Source organism: Drosophila navojoa, chromosome X, assembly GCF_054131105.1.
Source record: "Drosophila navojoa isolate 15081-1374.11 chromosome X, UAZ_NAV_1.0, whole genome shotgun sequence".
Lineage (NCBI taxonomy): Eukaryota > Metazoa > Arthropoda > Insecta > Diptera > Drosophilidae > Drosophila > Drosophila navojoa.
The window spans coordinates 15,335,211-15,350,555 of record NC_142895.1 but is presented as its reverse complement, the minus strand read 5'-3'; the positions used below and the strand labels follow the sequence as shown (position 1 = coordinate 15,350,555).

The following is a 15,345-nucleotide window of genomic DNA, read 5'->3' as shown; positions in this document are numbered from 1 at the left end:
TTTCCATTTAACAAGAAAATCACATTAAACGTTGTTGGTTCCTGTTTTTCGTGCGCAAAGTCGACAACAAATGGTTGAAATGCATAAATCATTTTGTAAACGGCCGGGCGTGCGGGCGTGTGGGCAGGGCCGAGGGTGTGTGGGCTTGCAGTTGCAGTTGGCAAAGCCCAAGGTCATACAGGTGGCACCAGGTGTGCAGCTGCTGCCAGTGCTGTCAAAGAAGTCAGCTGCGTTTAGCAATTTAGCCAAGTGCCGAGCAACACAAAACACACACACACATACACACATATGTGTGTGTGCATGTATGCATACATAAGCACTTATAAGATGCTGCTGCTCGTATTCCTGCTGTTGCTGCGCACTTGCATAAGTCTATCAATAAATAATAAATTTGTACTTCATTCAATTTGCAAGTGCAATACGCTCGATAGATACGCAGCAGAATGCCACGATGCGATGCCAATGCAAAATTCAAATTTGCCAAGCAGTCGAATGTTGATGCTGATGCAGCTACTCCTGCTCCTGCTCCTGCTGCTGCTGCTCCTCCTGCTCCTGCTGCTGCTGCTGTTGATGCATTACAGCCGACAGCAAAGCCATTAAACTTGCAGCTGCTGCTGTGAAATCAGTTTGACTTGGCCAATTCGAAATCGACTCCGATTGTTGCTGTTCAAAGCCCAAGACAGTCAAACAATTGATGGCATAATATATATGCAGTTAAATATTACAATAATCAACGAGTTGCAATTTTGAGTAACAGTGAATGAAATATTAAATCAGCTGCTTTAGGAAATATTGAGAAAATTTTACTATTTATTTTTTATAAATATTTTTTTTTTTTTTTTTAATTATTTTTTTTATTTCTTATACTGCTGAAATGTTACAAACTTCAAAATAAATTTTTAAAAATTAGCATATGTATAATATCTATAAGAAAGATCAACACTAACTCACTTGGTAGATTTGGAAACAAGAGCTATACATCTTATGGAAACAGTTCTAAGGCTTTGCAGACCCAGAGATGGGAGATCAAGACTAAAGCAATCTTATGCCATGCAGCTGTTTAGCTGTTATGCCACATTCCCAATAGCTGTGATCTTAAGATGACAGCCAGCTCCATGAATATAGACAATAAAAGACAGCTCATAAATTGTTTTCAATTTCGGGCTTTATTGCACATTGTGAATTTTGAAGAAATATTCAATTTGTACGCCTATCCGCATCGACTGCCTATCTCCGTACATCATTGCAAGGATAGTGACCACAGGGAGCAGCAGCAGGAGCAGCAGCAGGTTTCGCCGGTGTGTTTCCCTTGGTGGTCTGGCTACAATCCGCCTGACTGCTGCTTGAGTGAGGTCCGGGTGGATTGGCTGCCAGACTTTGGGTATCCGTGTAATTCGGCGAGCATTGACGCCCAGTCTCCACGGCGGGCTTTGAATTCGAGCAGGCCTGGCTGGGATGTGGACCGATGTAGAAGGGATTGAAGGGCATCTCATCGGCGCATTCTTTCTCCATTTTCGTAAGGCAAACCAAATAACGGATAGGCGACAAACAAAATATTTATAAAAAATTGAAAACGAAAAAAAAAAAATAAACAAACAACAATTTATAACTGTTCGAGCCGAACACTGAAAACACTACGAAATAATCTCTACATCATTAGGAATTTGAGTGCGAATTTTGCAGCATGGCTTGCTTTGATTTTTGGTAAATGAATATAAGCTATTCTTTTTCATAAGAGCTAATAAAGGCGATTTGGAATACATGTTATAAATGGTCTAAGATTTAATTTGGCTGAAGTGAACTGCAATAGAATACGAGTAAATGCATATATTCTCTTACTATAATAAGATGAAGTGACATTGTGAATGGAATAGAAGAGTTTGTCTGCTCAGATTGTACGATGCAATGTTGCAGTTGTGGTAGTGCGACGCTACGATAAAGAGAGTATATGAGAGAGCAAAAAGCGAGAACTTTTAAATTTATTTGAATTTGGGTTTTGAAAAGCTCCGTACTCTGTGTACTTACTCTCTGTATACTCGTTTTTCTTATACTCACTCCTCGTTTACCCTCCCTCCGTATCTTCGCTCTCCGTATACTCGCTATGAATTAATTCATTGTTTACGTGAAATCAAAGGCGAGCCCATATACTTTTGTTGCTAATTCCGGGAACGAAGAAGCCACAAGTACTATAGTAGCGTCCATTAGCTAGGCTATGCCTACTGCGAACTGGGCAAATGGAATATTTATATGGGTTTGCTAAGTACATAGAAAGGGAGTGCCTAGCCAGACTTATTAAATATTATTATTACTATATTAACTTGAATTTGTATTACTTTTTCTTTTTATTATGTATTTTTCTTAAGAGATAAAGATGTGTATATATAAAAAAACTTATTTCCATAGTCAAAACTAAATGAATTAGTATATAATTATCTACGACGAAATGCTGTAGTTCTATAATGATATACATGTATGTATGTGATATATATGTATGTAAATGCAATATCAAGGTACTCGAGCACACACACATGCACACCCTCACACACACACACGCACACGCACCGACTCTCTATGCATTGCTGCTGGCTGTGAAATGTTAACCAACTGAATAACTAAATATTAATTTTGATTAACAAGCCTCTGATATTTTGTCTCTCTTTCTCTCTCTCTCTCTCTCCCCCCAATTGCTGTCACTGCTTGGGCACCGTGCAGATGTTGAGAATTTAAAGTTAAGACTGCAGCGACTGTCGACTGCTAGGCGCAAGAGCTAAGACTAATCCTAGCCTAATCCCAGCCAGAGTCAAAGCTAAGAGAGAGGCCAGCGCACAGTGGGGCAAAATGTAATTAACCAAAAATGAACGCAATGCAACTAAAACTACTAACCCGAAACGACAGGCGCTTAGCACGTAACTAGAGACGCGGCCAACCGCTCACCCGCTCACCCGCTCAACCGGTCAACCGGTGAACCGCCCAACCAGTCAGCCGCCGACCCGCCCCCAAGAACCGCTGCGCAGAGCGAGGAGTGCGCAATGGCCGGGCCACAGGTGCAGCATACGCAGCGTCCGAACAGCGCCTACTACACGGGGCTCAATGGCAGCGGCGGCTCTGCTGGTGGTGGTGGTGGGTCAGCCTCTGGGGCTGGGGGCATGGCCAGCAGCGCTTCGCATACGGGCCTGGGACTGCATGCCCTGCGCCAGGTGTCCAACGAAACGGAGCTCATCTATCGGGGCAGTCACAGCAATGGCACAGTGAACGAGCTGCCCGGCAGCGGCAGCGGCAGCGGCGGTGGCGGTGGCGGTGGGCAGGCGGGACGACAGCTGCCCAGCAGCCACATGGGCCAACACGGCCGCATCATACAGCACCAGCCGGCGCACAGCTCGCGCGAGAATGTCGTGAGCAGCATCGCGGGCACGGGCAACCTGGCGACGGATGCACTCATCGGCACGATTGCCACCAGCACGGGAGCTGGCAGCAGCAGCAGCGCCCTGGCGGCGTTCAACAGCGGCGGCGGCGGTGGTGGTGGCGGTGGTGTCGGTGGTGTGGGTGGCACTGCTGCCGGCACCGCTGGCGTCGTTCTCAAAAAGTCCAGCACACAGCGCAGCATTGAGATCATTGTGGATGCCACGCAGTGCGGCAAGGAGGCGGCCGACGTGGACGACGTTGAGCAGGGCGACGGTGGCCAGGAGTCGTCGTCCTCGCTGCGCAAGTCCTCGCGCCATCGCCATCGGCCACTGCACCGACGCCTCATCAGCTATCTGCGCAACCTGTTCCAGGGCAGCGACGCACAGAATGGTAAGCACAGTGGAGCCAACTATGTCGTACTTGTATAACCCGACCCAACAACAACAACATTCCTTTTTGATCTTGTGTTTTTTGTGCCAACATTATCTTTACTTTCTCTCTCTCTCTCTCTCTTTTACTTTTTTGATGGAACTTGTACAGCTTTGATCGAGCTGCTCGTGGCCTGGGGCTGCATCTCCAAGCGTAAGCGATTCGTATCCCTTGCCCATGCGCTACCCCCTCGCCTGATCAACCCGATCTGTGCCACTGCCACTAACTGGTCTCAATTTGTTATTAACTCAGCCGTCGCACATGCCAGACAAACTGTCTGTTGCATCCGCTCTTTTGTCTAACAGTCACTGAAACCATTCATAGTCCATTAGGTAACAAATTAATATTTATCGACTTTTGGAAAGATTCTTCTTTTATGACAAAGAAGTTCAACCCAGACTCTGTTAAGCTTAACTGAAGCTATATAAAACATAATTATATGTGTATTATATCATACAATCCTTTAACTCCCAGTCTTTCTTTCCAGTCTATTCGATAACTAATTTAAAATCATCGACTTAGCTTAGATTCTTCCATGATATCTCCTAGGTTTAATTGAGGCTCTGTTACGCCTAACACAAGCCAGCGAATGCAGCATTACGGGGTATCATATCATAATATCCATTAGCTTTTCCTTGCAACTCTATTCGATAAAAACTTAATAGTTATCGACTTAAGTTAGATTCTTCTATAACAGCCCAGAGGTTCAATTCAGGCTCTCTTAGGGCATCGAATACATCATTGCAGGGTATCATATCATGCGATCCCTTAACTTTTGGTTTCTAGTCTATTTGATAACAGATTTAAGATCATCGACTTAACAGAAAGGGTTTGTTTAGCCAAATAATACATAACGAATGCGATTCTACAGGGTTGCATATAAATTAGGTATTATCAATAATCTACGATATTATCTCTAGTCAAGTAATATCCCAAAGAATTTGGGCTTACGCCCAAGCTGAACTCTCGTGCTATGGCTGGGCTTTCAACTTAAGCTTGAAGTCAGCTCAAAATATCAGGTAAATTGTTTATTGGCAAGAGTGGAGATGTCTGACCTCGCTCTCAGACAGATATGGAATTGAAGCAGGCGAGGTCTGACATTCAACGGATTTGCGAAAAACTTTTGCATAGACTCAATCCAATCAGAGTCGCTGAAAGGACAGCCACAGCTTCTCATTCACATGAACGTGGCTCCAGCTCAATCTAGACAAATTTCAATTCACTTGGCCAACAGGATCAGATTTTGACTTTTGGCTACAGCGAAATGAGCGCCGGATTTGCAGCTCCGTTTGGTTTTGGCCACGTTTTCCATTTTTATTTTTTTCGGCCAGCGATGAGCAGCGCAAAAGTTTTATTGAAAAAGTTTGATGAATGACAAGTTGGCTGCCGCGCCAGCTCGGGAAGCGCACTCCACCTGCTGCCGCCCACGCCCACGCCCATTTGATTTTGGACAATTTTTTGTGTGTGTTTTAAATGCACAAAATGATTTTGCACTTAAAACATTGACGCAATTTGCGTAATTTCACACATATTAAAGCTGAAAATGTAATCGATCTGAAAATGCTTTTAACAGTATTGGAAAATCAAGTGAATCGTATAGAGCACTTTGTGATTATTAACTATGCTCCTCCTGCTGCTGACGTTCACATAAAATATTTATATAAATTTGCAAATGGGCATGGAAAAGTGCAGATGCTGTAATATGTAACACAGTTTATTTCATTTTCATTTGTATTTTATAAAAATTAATTATTTAAGTGAGTCCTAATTATAATGAATAAATAGACATTGCATAAGAAAAACCCCTAATTTAATTGGGAAAATATAATCAATAATTATATTATTATTTTTCATTATTATTATTTATTATTCATTATTATTATTTATTATTTATTATTCATCATTTATTATTTATTATTTATTATTTATTATTTATTATTTATTATTTATTATTTATTATTTATTACTTATTATTTATTATTTATTATTTATTATTTATTATATATTATTTATTATTATTTATTATTTATTATTTATTATTTATTATTTATTATTCATTATTTATTATTTATTATTTATTATTTATTATTTATTATTTATTATTTATTATTTATTATTTATTATTTATTATTTATTATTTATTATTCATTATTTATTATTTGTTATTTATTATTTATTATTTATTATTTATTATTTATTTTTAATTTTTTCTTTTTTTACTATTTATTATAAATTGGAATATATACCCTAAAAATGAACTGGATATGAAAGTGTCTGCCTCTATTAGGTTCTCCGATTTTAATGGCACACAGATAGACACAAAGCAAAGAAGAAATGAAAACAGAGAGCAGAATAACGATGAGCTGGAATGAAATATTCGGAGATTGCAGCTCGTTTTTGCTTCAGCAGACGCGCCTTTTCGTCCTTTGAGTCCCGCATTGCCGTTGGCTGCATTTTATTGTTTCCTTCTCCTCGGGCCAGATGGGCTGCCGATGCCAGCGATGCTCAATCTGCCAATCGCCATTGCCATTTGCAACAACACTCGGCTACACAGCTGCTTCTCAATTTCCGGCTGAGTCCATTTACTGGCGCTGCCAGTTGTTGTTGTTGTTGTTTGTTTGTTTGCCTGTCTCTGTGTGTGTCCTTGTCAACAGTTTTTTCTTTCTTGGCTTGAGCTTTGTTTGGCATTGCTGCTGCGCTTCACTGTACTTCATAATTTCTTCATTAGTTGCCGCGCCCCCCGCTCACGTGCCGCCCCTCGCATTCACCACGTAATTGAATTCTGCGTCTGCATTTTGTGGTCGCTCCAATTTGTGCACTTTATGGCTAACAAATGAAGGTCCTTGCAGGACCCAGCACAGACGCCCACTTGTCCAGCTGTAGAAGCGCCCCCGCCCATGCTTTTAATTATCATTTCATTATTCGTTGTTTGATACTCTATACATCATTTTTAATGGGAACTGCGACATCTTAAGTGCTTGTCTCGCTGCACAGGGCTCAAGCCGGCTGGTTGGGGCAGCTGGGGTGTCTTCGTCTTGTCGGCAACTACTTAGTGCAACACCTGCAGCTGCCACCTTCGAAGCCCCATGCAGCTGACTATCTTGACAGTTGCGCCAAGCGTCCTGCGTCCTGCGTCCTGCACTCTGTGCCCTCTGCCCTGCTCCGTTCGCCTTTCGCCTTCCGTCTTCCGCCTTGGCTCCTCGCGCCTTCACAGCCTTTCACGGGCATTCAGCCGAAAGCGCAAGGATGCCAGGACACTTTGTCCTTTGTCTGTCATGTTTGTTTTTGTGTGTGTTTGCTGTTGTTTCTTTCGCCTCTTCTCATGTTGCCTTTCTCCTTGCCTCTCCCTCTCCCTCTCCCTTTCGCATTTAAGTGTCAGGGCTACCGCATTTTAATTTATTTAAGCGCATTTCTGTGCGGCTTGCAAATGAGTTAAGTGCATTTCGTGCACATTTTTTTCATTTATTTGAAAATATTTTCATTTCGTTTTGTTTGCACAAAAAGTTTTTGCATTTATTTTTATCTGTGTGCGTGTGTGTGTGCTCGTAGTTGTTTGCTCGCTGTTGATAGAGGTGAGTTTGGTAGCAGCTGCCAACTTAACTGCAGATTTGGTAGCTGCTGCTGCTGCTGCTGCTGCAATTAGTTGGTAATTGTCTGGCCAACAATTGCAGCACTGTTAAATGCGCAATAAAACAAAGCATCCACACACGCCAGCAGCAGCAGCAGCAGCAGCAGCAGCAGCAGCAGCAGCAACTGCAGCAGCAGCAACAACAACAACAACGTCTGCAATAGTTTTACTTTTGCAACATTGTGACGAGCACGCGCCACAAACTTTATCCTTCGCATTTCCTCTTGCAAAATATTACACATACGCCCAGTGCGCTGCTACCACAACAACAGCAACAACAACAACAACAAATGTATATCCACGGCCGTAAATTGTACAGCATTTTGGCGTGATAAGCGCCCCGCAACTGCCCAAGTGGATTTTCGCTTCAAAATCGTATTACCTGAAAGGCGGTAAGAAACTATAGCTGGCTAAGTGGATAGCCAACTGCTAAAGTGGTTCAAGTTTCGGCTAACTGAATAACAATGCGAGGCAAGCAGCGCGAATGACCCGAATAATATAGTGCTGTACAAGTTTTCAGAGGGTCTTCTGAGTACCGTGTATGATAATTTAATATAGAGAAGAGGAAATTTCATTAAAGTATGTCTATATAGAGAGAATATTTCTTTGCTCTATTGAGCTGTGGGAGAATATTGAAAAAGAGGGAGAGAGCTTTGGCGAATCAGAGGCAGCTGCATGGGATAGTCTTCCACTGTGGAGACGTTTGATACTGAGAGCGTCGCTTCAGCCCAGTGAAGCGCAATGATCCTTGTTGAAGGAGCCGAACTCGTAAAGGCAATGCGAGAGACACGATGCTCAATCGGCATTTGAGAAGAGACAACATGGAATTACGTCTCATTCCATGCGGAGCGTAATTGAATTAGACAAAATTAAATGAACTCTAAAAATGTCTGCTGCCCACTCTTATATAATATTCTTTTTACACTAAGCTTCATTTCTCTGCTTTTAGGATATATTTGAATAGTATATTATATATAAATATTATATTAAAGCCTCTCAGGTTTGCGTAATTGGGCTTGAGTGACATCAAATTACCTTCACTGAGCTGTTTCAATTCCACAAATATTTCAGCTCAATCTTCTTAGATATAAATAAGATAGTTTCTTTAGCAATTCCCACATTTGCTTATAAATGTAGAATATTTTCTATATATTGCTTAAGCCAAGCATTAGTTTACATCATTTTATGGAGTGAGCAAAATCAACCCTATCAAAAATTAAATAAAATAAAATATAAATGTACAAAGACAAATGCCAAATTGAACAACTCAACAAAGGAATTTAATAGGAAACCTTGAGGAAAGCGATTTATATACTATAAGTATATCCAAATAGATATTGGCATGTATGAAAACGTTTTCTTGTGCTTGATAACTTGTTCATCACTTGTCGAACAGGAGCAGCAGCAGTAGCAGGAGCAGCAGCAGGAGGCGGACAGGCAAAGCAGCAACAATATCTGTTTGTCTTTTACGAGGCAACGCGTTTACTTAGTTTTAACGATTTCATAAAATTTTTTATAGATTCTTTTCGTTTTGACAGTCAGCCAAGTTATTTGCCCTTTGGTTTGCTCCACTCTCTCTCTCTCTCTCTCTCTCTCTCTCTCTCTCTCTCTCTCTCTGTGTGTGTGTCTGTCTCTCTCTTTCTCATTCTGTCTCCTGCTCGGCAAGGATTCGCTTTAGTTTGCTACGCTTGCAGCTCATTTTAATGATGACGACGAATTGCTTTGAGTTTCTTTCTTTTCTTTTCTTTTGCCTTCTTTTATTTTATTTTTTTTGGCAGTCGCTTATCAAACAGAGAATGTAGAGCTATAAAACTGCCAAAGGCGCTGTCATACACGTGTGTGTGTGTGTGTGCGAATCTAATCTGTAAACGCTTCCATTGAGCTCGCAATCTTCAAAAGGATTATTGAACGAGGGCAAAGAACAGACTCGCTTAAGCACGTAGCACACATCATTTGGTAGCTCACAAACAAACATCTCTCTCTCACACACTCTCTGTCTCTCTCCTCTATATACATATGCATTATATTTCTTATATTAATTTATACTATGCTACCCAGCCGAGCGGCTGGCGGTGGTGCACTTATCGACACTCGGTAAACTTGAAATTGAACGAAAGTAAATATTTTTGCAGTTGCAGTGGGGAAAACAGCGGGCATGTCTAATAAAAAGCATTTTCACAGTTGTTGCATCGCCCACACAGCCAACCGCAAACACCCACACACCCACACACACACACACACGCACGCACACAGATACTGAGGCTGATGTGGTTTGCAGCAGCATGCAAAAATATTTGCGCTTGGCTGACGGCGGCTGCTGCTGCTGCTGCTGCTGCTGCCGTTGCACGAGTGCTGCAGCGGAAACGGAAACATGACACCTGCGCAGCCACACACACACACCCACAGACACTCACACACACACATGCAACCTGCAAGCCGCAGCAATGCAGCAAACAAACAGACAAACAAACCGAGTCGAGATAAACAGGAACTTATTATGCGAGCGCATGCAAAATTGCAAGTTGCAAGGGCCGCACATACATATACATACATATGTCTCTCTCATACTCTATCCCACTCTCTCTCTCTCTCGCCCTCCCACTCTGTTTGCTTGTTGCGTTATCTGCAATTACAATGACAACAGGGGCGCAGCTGGCGGCAGCTTGAAGCTCCACTCACGCTCGGCATTTATGTATATTGTTATGGCTGGCAATTGCCACTGACCACGCTCCATTGCCAGCTCGCCCACGGGAGGGCGTGTCATGTGGTCGGCCACAGCTAATGTGTCAACGCAAATGAGCGGCCTGTTTGCATTGGCGTCGCAATTCACGTTCTTCACACCTTGACCTCAGCAGGAGTAGCAGCAGCAGGAGTAGCAGCAGCAGGAGTAGTAGCAGCAGTGAAATAAAAACAAGAATAAACAGCAAAAGTGTGGCCTGTTTTTGGGCATTGCGAGATTCCAAGTCTGACTGCGTACTCCTATACCCTGCCCCTGCCCCTTCTCCTCCCCCTCTCCTGCACCATCAGCCTGGTGGCAGCCCCAAAGCACAGCTAGAGACCGCAACCTCCAAATGCCTGACTGCTCTCTGACTGAGGCCGAGGTCGCACAAATAGCTTTGTTATGCTCGCAAATAATTTAGACATTTTGTGTGAATATTTTTGGCTGCTTTTTGTTTGCCAACTGATAATAAAACACAGCCACACATTTATGTGTGCGTGTGTGAGTGTCAGCTGGGGCAAGTGGTAAACTGAAATTCGTAGCTAAACACAAACGCCACATGAATATATATTCAAATTAATGCATTTCGTCAACTCGCACTGCAGCCGCCAGCTGGCAAATGGCAAATGGCAGCTGAGAGATGGGGAGCTATCAAAATTCCCAGAGTCTGTGTGCGCTCGAGTGTAACAGCACTGGCCACGAATTTAATGCAGGTCGCATAACGCACCAGAGACCGAGCAGCTCAAGCAACAATAAAAATTGCATTTCATATGCAGAGACAGCTCTAAGCACGAACTGCCTGGCTGCGACAGGCAGGTAACTCAGTCGAGATATATATCAAAAACTTATATAAATATTTACGTTTCTACACCCAGACCATGCCACAGAGCTATTTGTACTACTCGGTATGAATAGAGTAACTCAGCGCTACTCAGGCTATGAGCTAAGCAAACGGGAATGGGCTCGAAATGTATTCCTTAAACTCGACTTATATTTAGTGTTAGAGCCCTAGAAGAGAGTATTGAAGCTCCACTCTTTCATTTTAGTTTAGTGCTTGGAATAGTGTATTGTTCTATTCTTTGTGCTAAATCATTTAATTCTATAAGCTCTTGCTGAGAAATTGAACTTTATTAGAGCTTAGAGCTGTAGCTTAGAACTCTTGGGTTTCGTATATATTATAAACTTGTGTTAGAGACGACCCAATGGTTCGTACAGCTTCGGGTCTCTCTCTCTCTCTCTCTCTCTCTCTTTCTCTCTCTCTCTCTCTCTCTCTCTCTCTCTCTCTCTCTCTCTCTCTCTCTCTCTCTCTTTCTCTCTCTGTCATAGGCAGTTGCGAATCATGGACAAGATTTGTGTAGATTAAGTATGAGATGAATACAATTACAACTAACAGCAACTGTAACCTTATAAGTAAGACTACAGCAATCGAACTATCGAGTAATTTACGAATAAAAGAATGAACAATATGTAAAATTATAAGTAATTCCGAAGTTAATCTTAAGCGCTTAGGAGATTGTGTACTGAGCACTTGATATGCCTTGATTGATGTCATTTTATATGAGTCATAGTTCTACATATAAATATAATATTTACAAATATATGATTTCCATTAAACAGATCCAATGGCAGCCATAGTTTTTATAAGCTGAGCCCATGGCAAATGAGATCTCAGAGGGTATGCTGGTTGTGTGAAAATATTTGTGACAGGCTAAGACTTAGCTGACTCTATAAGGTTTATATAATCCTGATCAGGACAACGCTCTGAATCAAGACAGAGACAGAGAGATAGAGAGTGAGAGAGAGAGGGAGAAGTAAAGATTAGATTGGCTTAATCTTTACTTCTCTCTCTTTCTCTGTCTCTCTTTCTCTCTCTGTCTCTATCTCTCTATCTCACTTTCTCTATATTTATTTCTCTCTCTCTCGCTCACTCTCTCTCTCTCTATGAAACTCCTTATCTCTCTCGCTCGCTCTCTCTTTATGAAACTCCCCCTCTCTCTCTCGCATTCATCACACCTCGAGCACTTTTCGATTCTCAATAATTGTCGCAGATTTTTCAATATTGACCCACAATTTGCAGCTGGGAGTCATTTAAATATTTGCAATATAAATATATATACAAATATATACATATATATACCCATACAAACATGCAAAAAAGAGAAAAAAATGGAAAAGAAAATGCATATTAAACAAAGACTTTGCATATGCATGTGCATGTGTATGTGTGTGTGCGTTATGCCAACGGGCATGCATATGAAAATTAAAAACATTTTGAGTGAGCATAGCACACGGCCAAATACCCGGCAAGCTAATAACTTCTTTTTATTATATATACTCATATATATGTACTCCTATATATATATATGAAAATGCTGTTGAGATTGCAAATTTTTGATTCAGTATGAGCTCGTTTTAAGAGCTGCCGTCAATATATGTGCATATACATATAAATACCTATCAATATGCATGGCAAATTGCCCAATCTCTTTGTGCATATACGTAGAGAAATATGGAGATAGAGAGAGAGAGAGAGAGAGACTGCATACTTGCATTCCAGATACCCATGCAGGTCTAACTTCAGGCAGCTAAACTGAGCTCGGCGCATTCGCGTCGCGTCGCATCGCGTCGTTTGTTTGTGCTAAATATGGGCGTAGCTAACAAATAGTTGATGTGCTGCCCCGCCTTCTCCTGCCCGGCCAAAGCTCATCTGCATTTGCCACCTCCATCTCCAACCCCTGACTCTTCTACTGTTTCTTTTTGGCCAACGCCTTCCGGCCTTCCGGCTGTCTGCCACAATTCAGTCGCAGCGCATGTTTCATGCATTTTTAAGCAGCCATTTGTCAAGCGCGTGAAAAGTGTTGCCTGCTTTTAGGCATACTCCCACACACACACACACATGGTTGCCTGCAGCTGCTGTCGGTGTGTGTATGTGTGCGTGTGTACTTATGAGTTGTGCAAAACTTTTAATTAACCAAAATTGAGGCTCCACACAGCAGCCACAAAGACTTTTTTGTTAGCAAAAAGTCAAAAAGGGGCATTTACCTTGCAAAGTCACTCTCTCTCTCTCTCTCTCTCTCTCTCTCTCTCTCTCTCTCTCTCTCTCTCTCTCGCTCCTGCTCAAAAGTTGCAGATTCTTTGCCATGCAAACACAGTCTAAATATCAAAGAAGAAGAAGAAGAAAACTACATGAAAAGCCTGAAAAAGTTTTGCGCTGCGACAGGCCAAGTACTTAAGGAAGTTGCAAGTCAATTCAGCGCTAGAAGCGACTCAAAAGATCAAAATCTCGCCAACTTCTACACGCCACATAGAAGTGTGTGTGTGTGTGTGGTGTCTTGGGCCAACGAGCTGCTAGGTAGTCAACAAGACATACTACGACAGACGTACACTGATAAGAAAATACCTCACGAAATCTACCTCCGGCTAATGACACGAATTTCACACAAAAATGCACAAATTTGGGCAGCTGACAAAAGCTGACACGCGACTGCTTGAACTTCTCCATTTTTAACATTTCTTTGCGCTCTTATCTTCTATCAGACATGCTTCAATTTAAGCAAAAATTTGTGATTTATTAGTACTTATTGCGAGCGTGGGTATTGGGTAGATGTGGGTAGGCAGAATGTATTAAAGCAGATGAGAGATTGAAGCTATTAATATGGATGGAGATGGGAAAGAGAAGGGAGGGAAGCGGGACGGAAAGGGTTTCTTTCTAAGTAGCAACAAATGGAAAAAGTTTACATTTCATGGAAAGTAAGGGAGCGAGAGCAATTAAAGGGAAAAAGGCAGGAAGCATCTCTATGTACTTCCGAGAAAAACCGGGATGAAGTAAAAAAAGAACTGTATTTCTAGAAAAAAGGGCGAAGAGAGAAAGCTGCTTTCGAGAACCAGAATTTGTTATTTATTTAGAGCTAAAATTCGATTTTTGAAAAGGTAAACACTGAGAGAAAATCAGATTAAGTTCGAGTATATAAGAAATGAGATAAGGAATGCTATATATCTGATACAAGGAATGGGTGGAAGAAACTGTCTTTCTGAGTGAAAGAGCAAGGGAAGTAATCCCGAGAAAGAAAATATATAAGAAGTAAAGGGGACCAGAGAAAAAATTATAAATAATAAAGTACGGTTTGCCCTGCAAACTAATATAGAGTCGAGTCCCGATAATTCGATTTACACAGAAGTTCAAATCATCTAGAATTATCGAGAACGATTTTTTTCAAGGGGATGGAATCTTTATTCGATTTATCGCAATTTTCGATTAATGAGGTACAAATTTTCGATATTTAGTTGATCACCTGAGATTCTTACAAGCAGCTAAAGCTCCATTGTAACAGGAGTCAATCAATACATCAATACATAACTTGGAAAATGACATGGAATATATAACTTCCAAGTTTCTCTGTGCTCCAACTCGATGCATCTCTAAAATTATAACGACTCTATTTCTCTCCCTTGCCCTCTCTCTCTCTCTCTCTCTCTCTCTCTCTCTCTCTCTCTCTCTCTCTCTCTCTCTCTCTCTCTCTCTCGGCATACCACTTCAATTTATTCAATTTCTAAAACTGTTTCCCAATTCAGTTCACAAAAGAAATGTTTATTTGATTTCATGGCTTGTAGCTTAATAATTTTTTGATATTACAATAAATATTCCACAGCTTTTGCTTGATAAAAAAAAAATAATACGAATAAAAAAAAAACCAATTCACTCATGCATTGCTTTCACTTTTTTCTCTTTTCTCACTTACCGTTTTATTCTATGTGCTTTGTGGTCCATCGATCGAATTTCCAGATTCCGAACTAGAAGAGTTCGAGACGCCGGCGCGCTACAGACCAGACTCACTGAGCGCCCTGAGCAGGGCCACCCGCTTCACAGAGGACGAGATCAAACGAATTTATCGGGGTTTTAAGGCTGAGTGCCCCACGGGCGTGGTCAAGGAGGATACCTTCAAAGTGATCTATTCGCAGTTCTTTCCACAGGGAGGTTCGTGCGGTACAGTATAATTTGTTTCGTTAACATTTGTGACTTGAACTAGTGCATTACTAACGCCTGCCCATTTATGTTTCCATCATTCCAAGCATTATTACTACATATTAGACGCAACATTGGTCCATTTGCCTATTTGCTTGTAGCTCAGATTTCTGCCTTAGCCTTGCATCTGGCAGCTTGCAAAAC

General features: G+C 41.7%; 2 protein-coding genes across 11 annotated transcripts in view; one reads left to right on the top strand and one right to left on the bottom strand.

Moving 5' to 3' along the window:
- Positions 1-15,345, top strand: part of LOC115565375 (A-type potassium channel modulatory protein KCNIP1) — a 107,812-nt gene that overhangs the window by 67,631 nt on the left and 24,836 nt on the right. For 5 of the 10 annotated variants that reach the window (XM_089263002.1, XM_089263000.1, XM_089262998.1 and 2 more), the window contains 3 exons: positions 2,713-3,792; positions 3,943-3,984; positions 14,962-15,162. In XM_089263002.1, coding sequence (XP_089119128.1) covers positions 3,030-3,792; positions 3,943-3,984; positions 14,962-15,162 — 1,006 coding nt within the window. In that variant the 5' untranslated portion in view covers positions 2,713-3,029. The remainder of the gene's footprint in view (positions 1-2,712; positions 3,793-3,942; positions 3,985-14,961; positions 15,163-15,345) is intronic. The other 5 variants (XM_089263003.1, XM_089263005.1, XM_089263004.1 and 2 more) reach the window with 5 other exon arrangements.
- Positions 1,150-1,672, bottom strand: LOC115565142 (uncharacterized). The gene has a single exon (XM_030390145.2). The coding sequence runs from the start codon at positions 1,510-1,512 to the stop codon at positions 1,228-1,230; it is 285 nt and encodes a 94-aa protein (XP_030246005.1). The 5' UTR covers positions 1,513-1,672; the 3' UTR covers positions 1,150-1,227.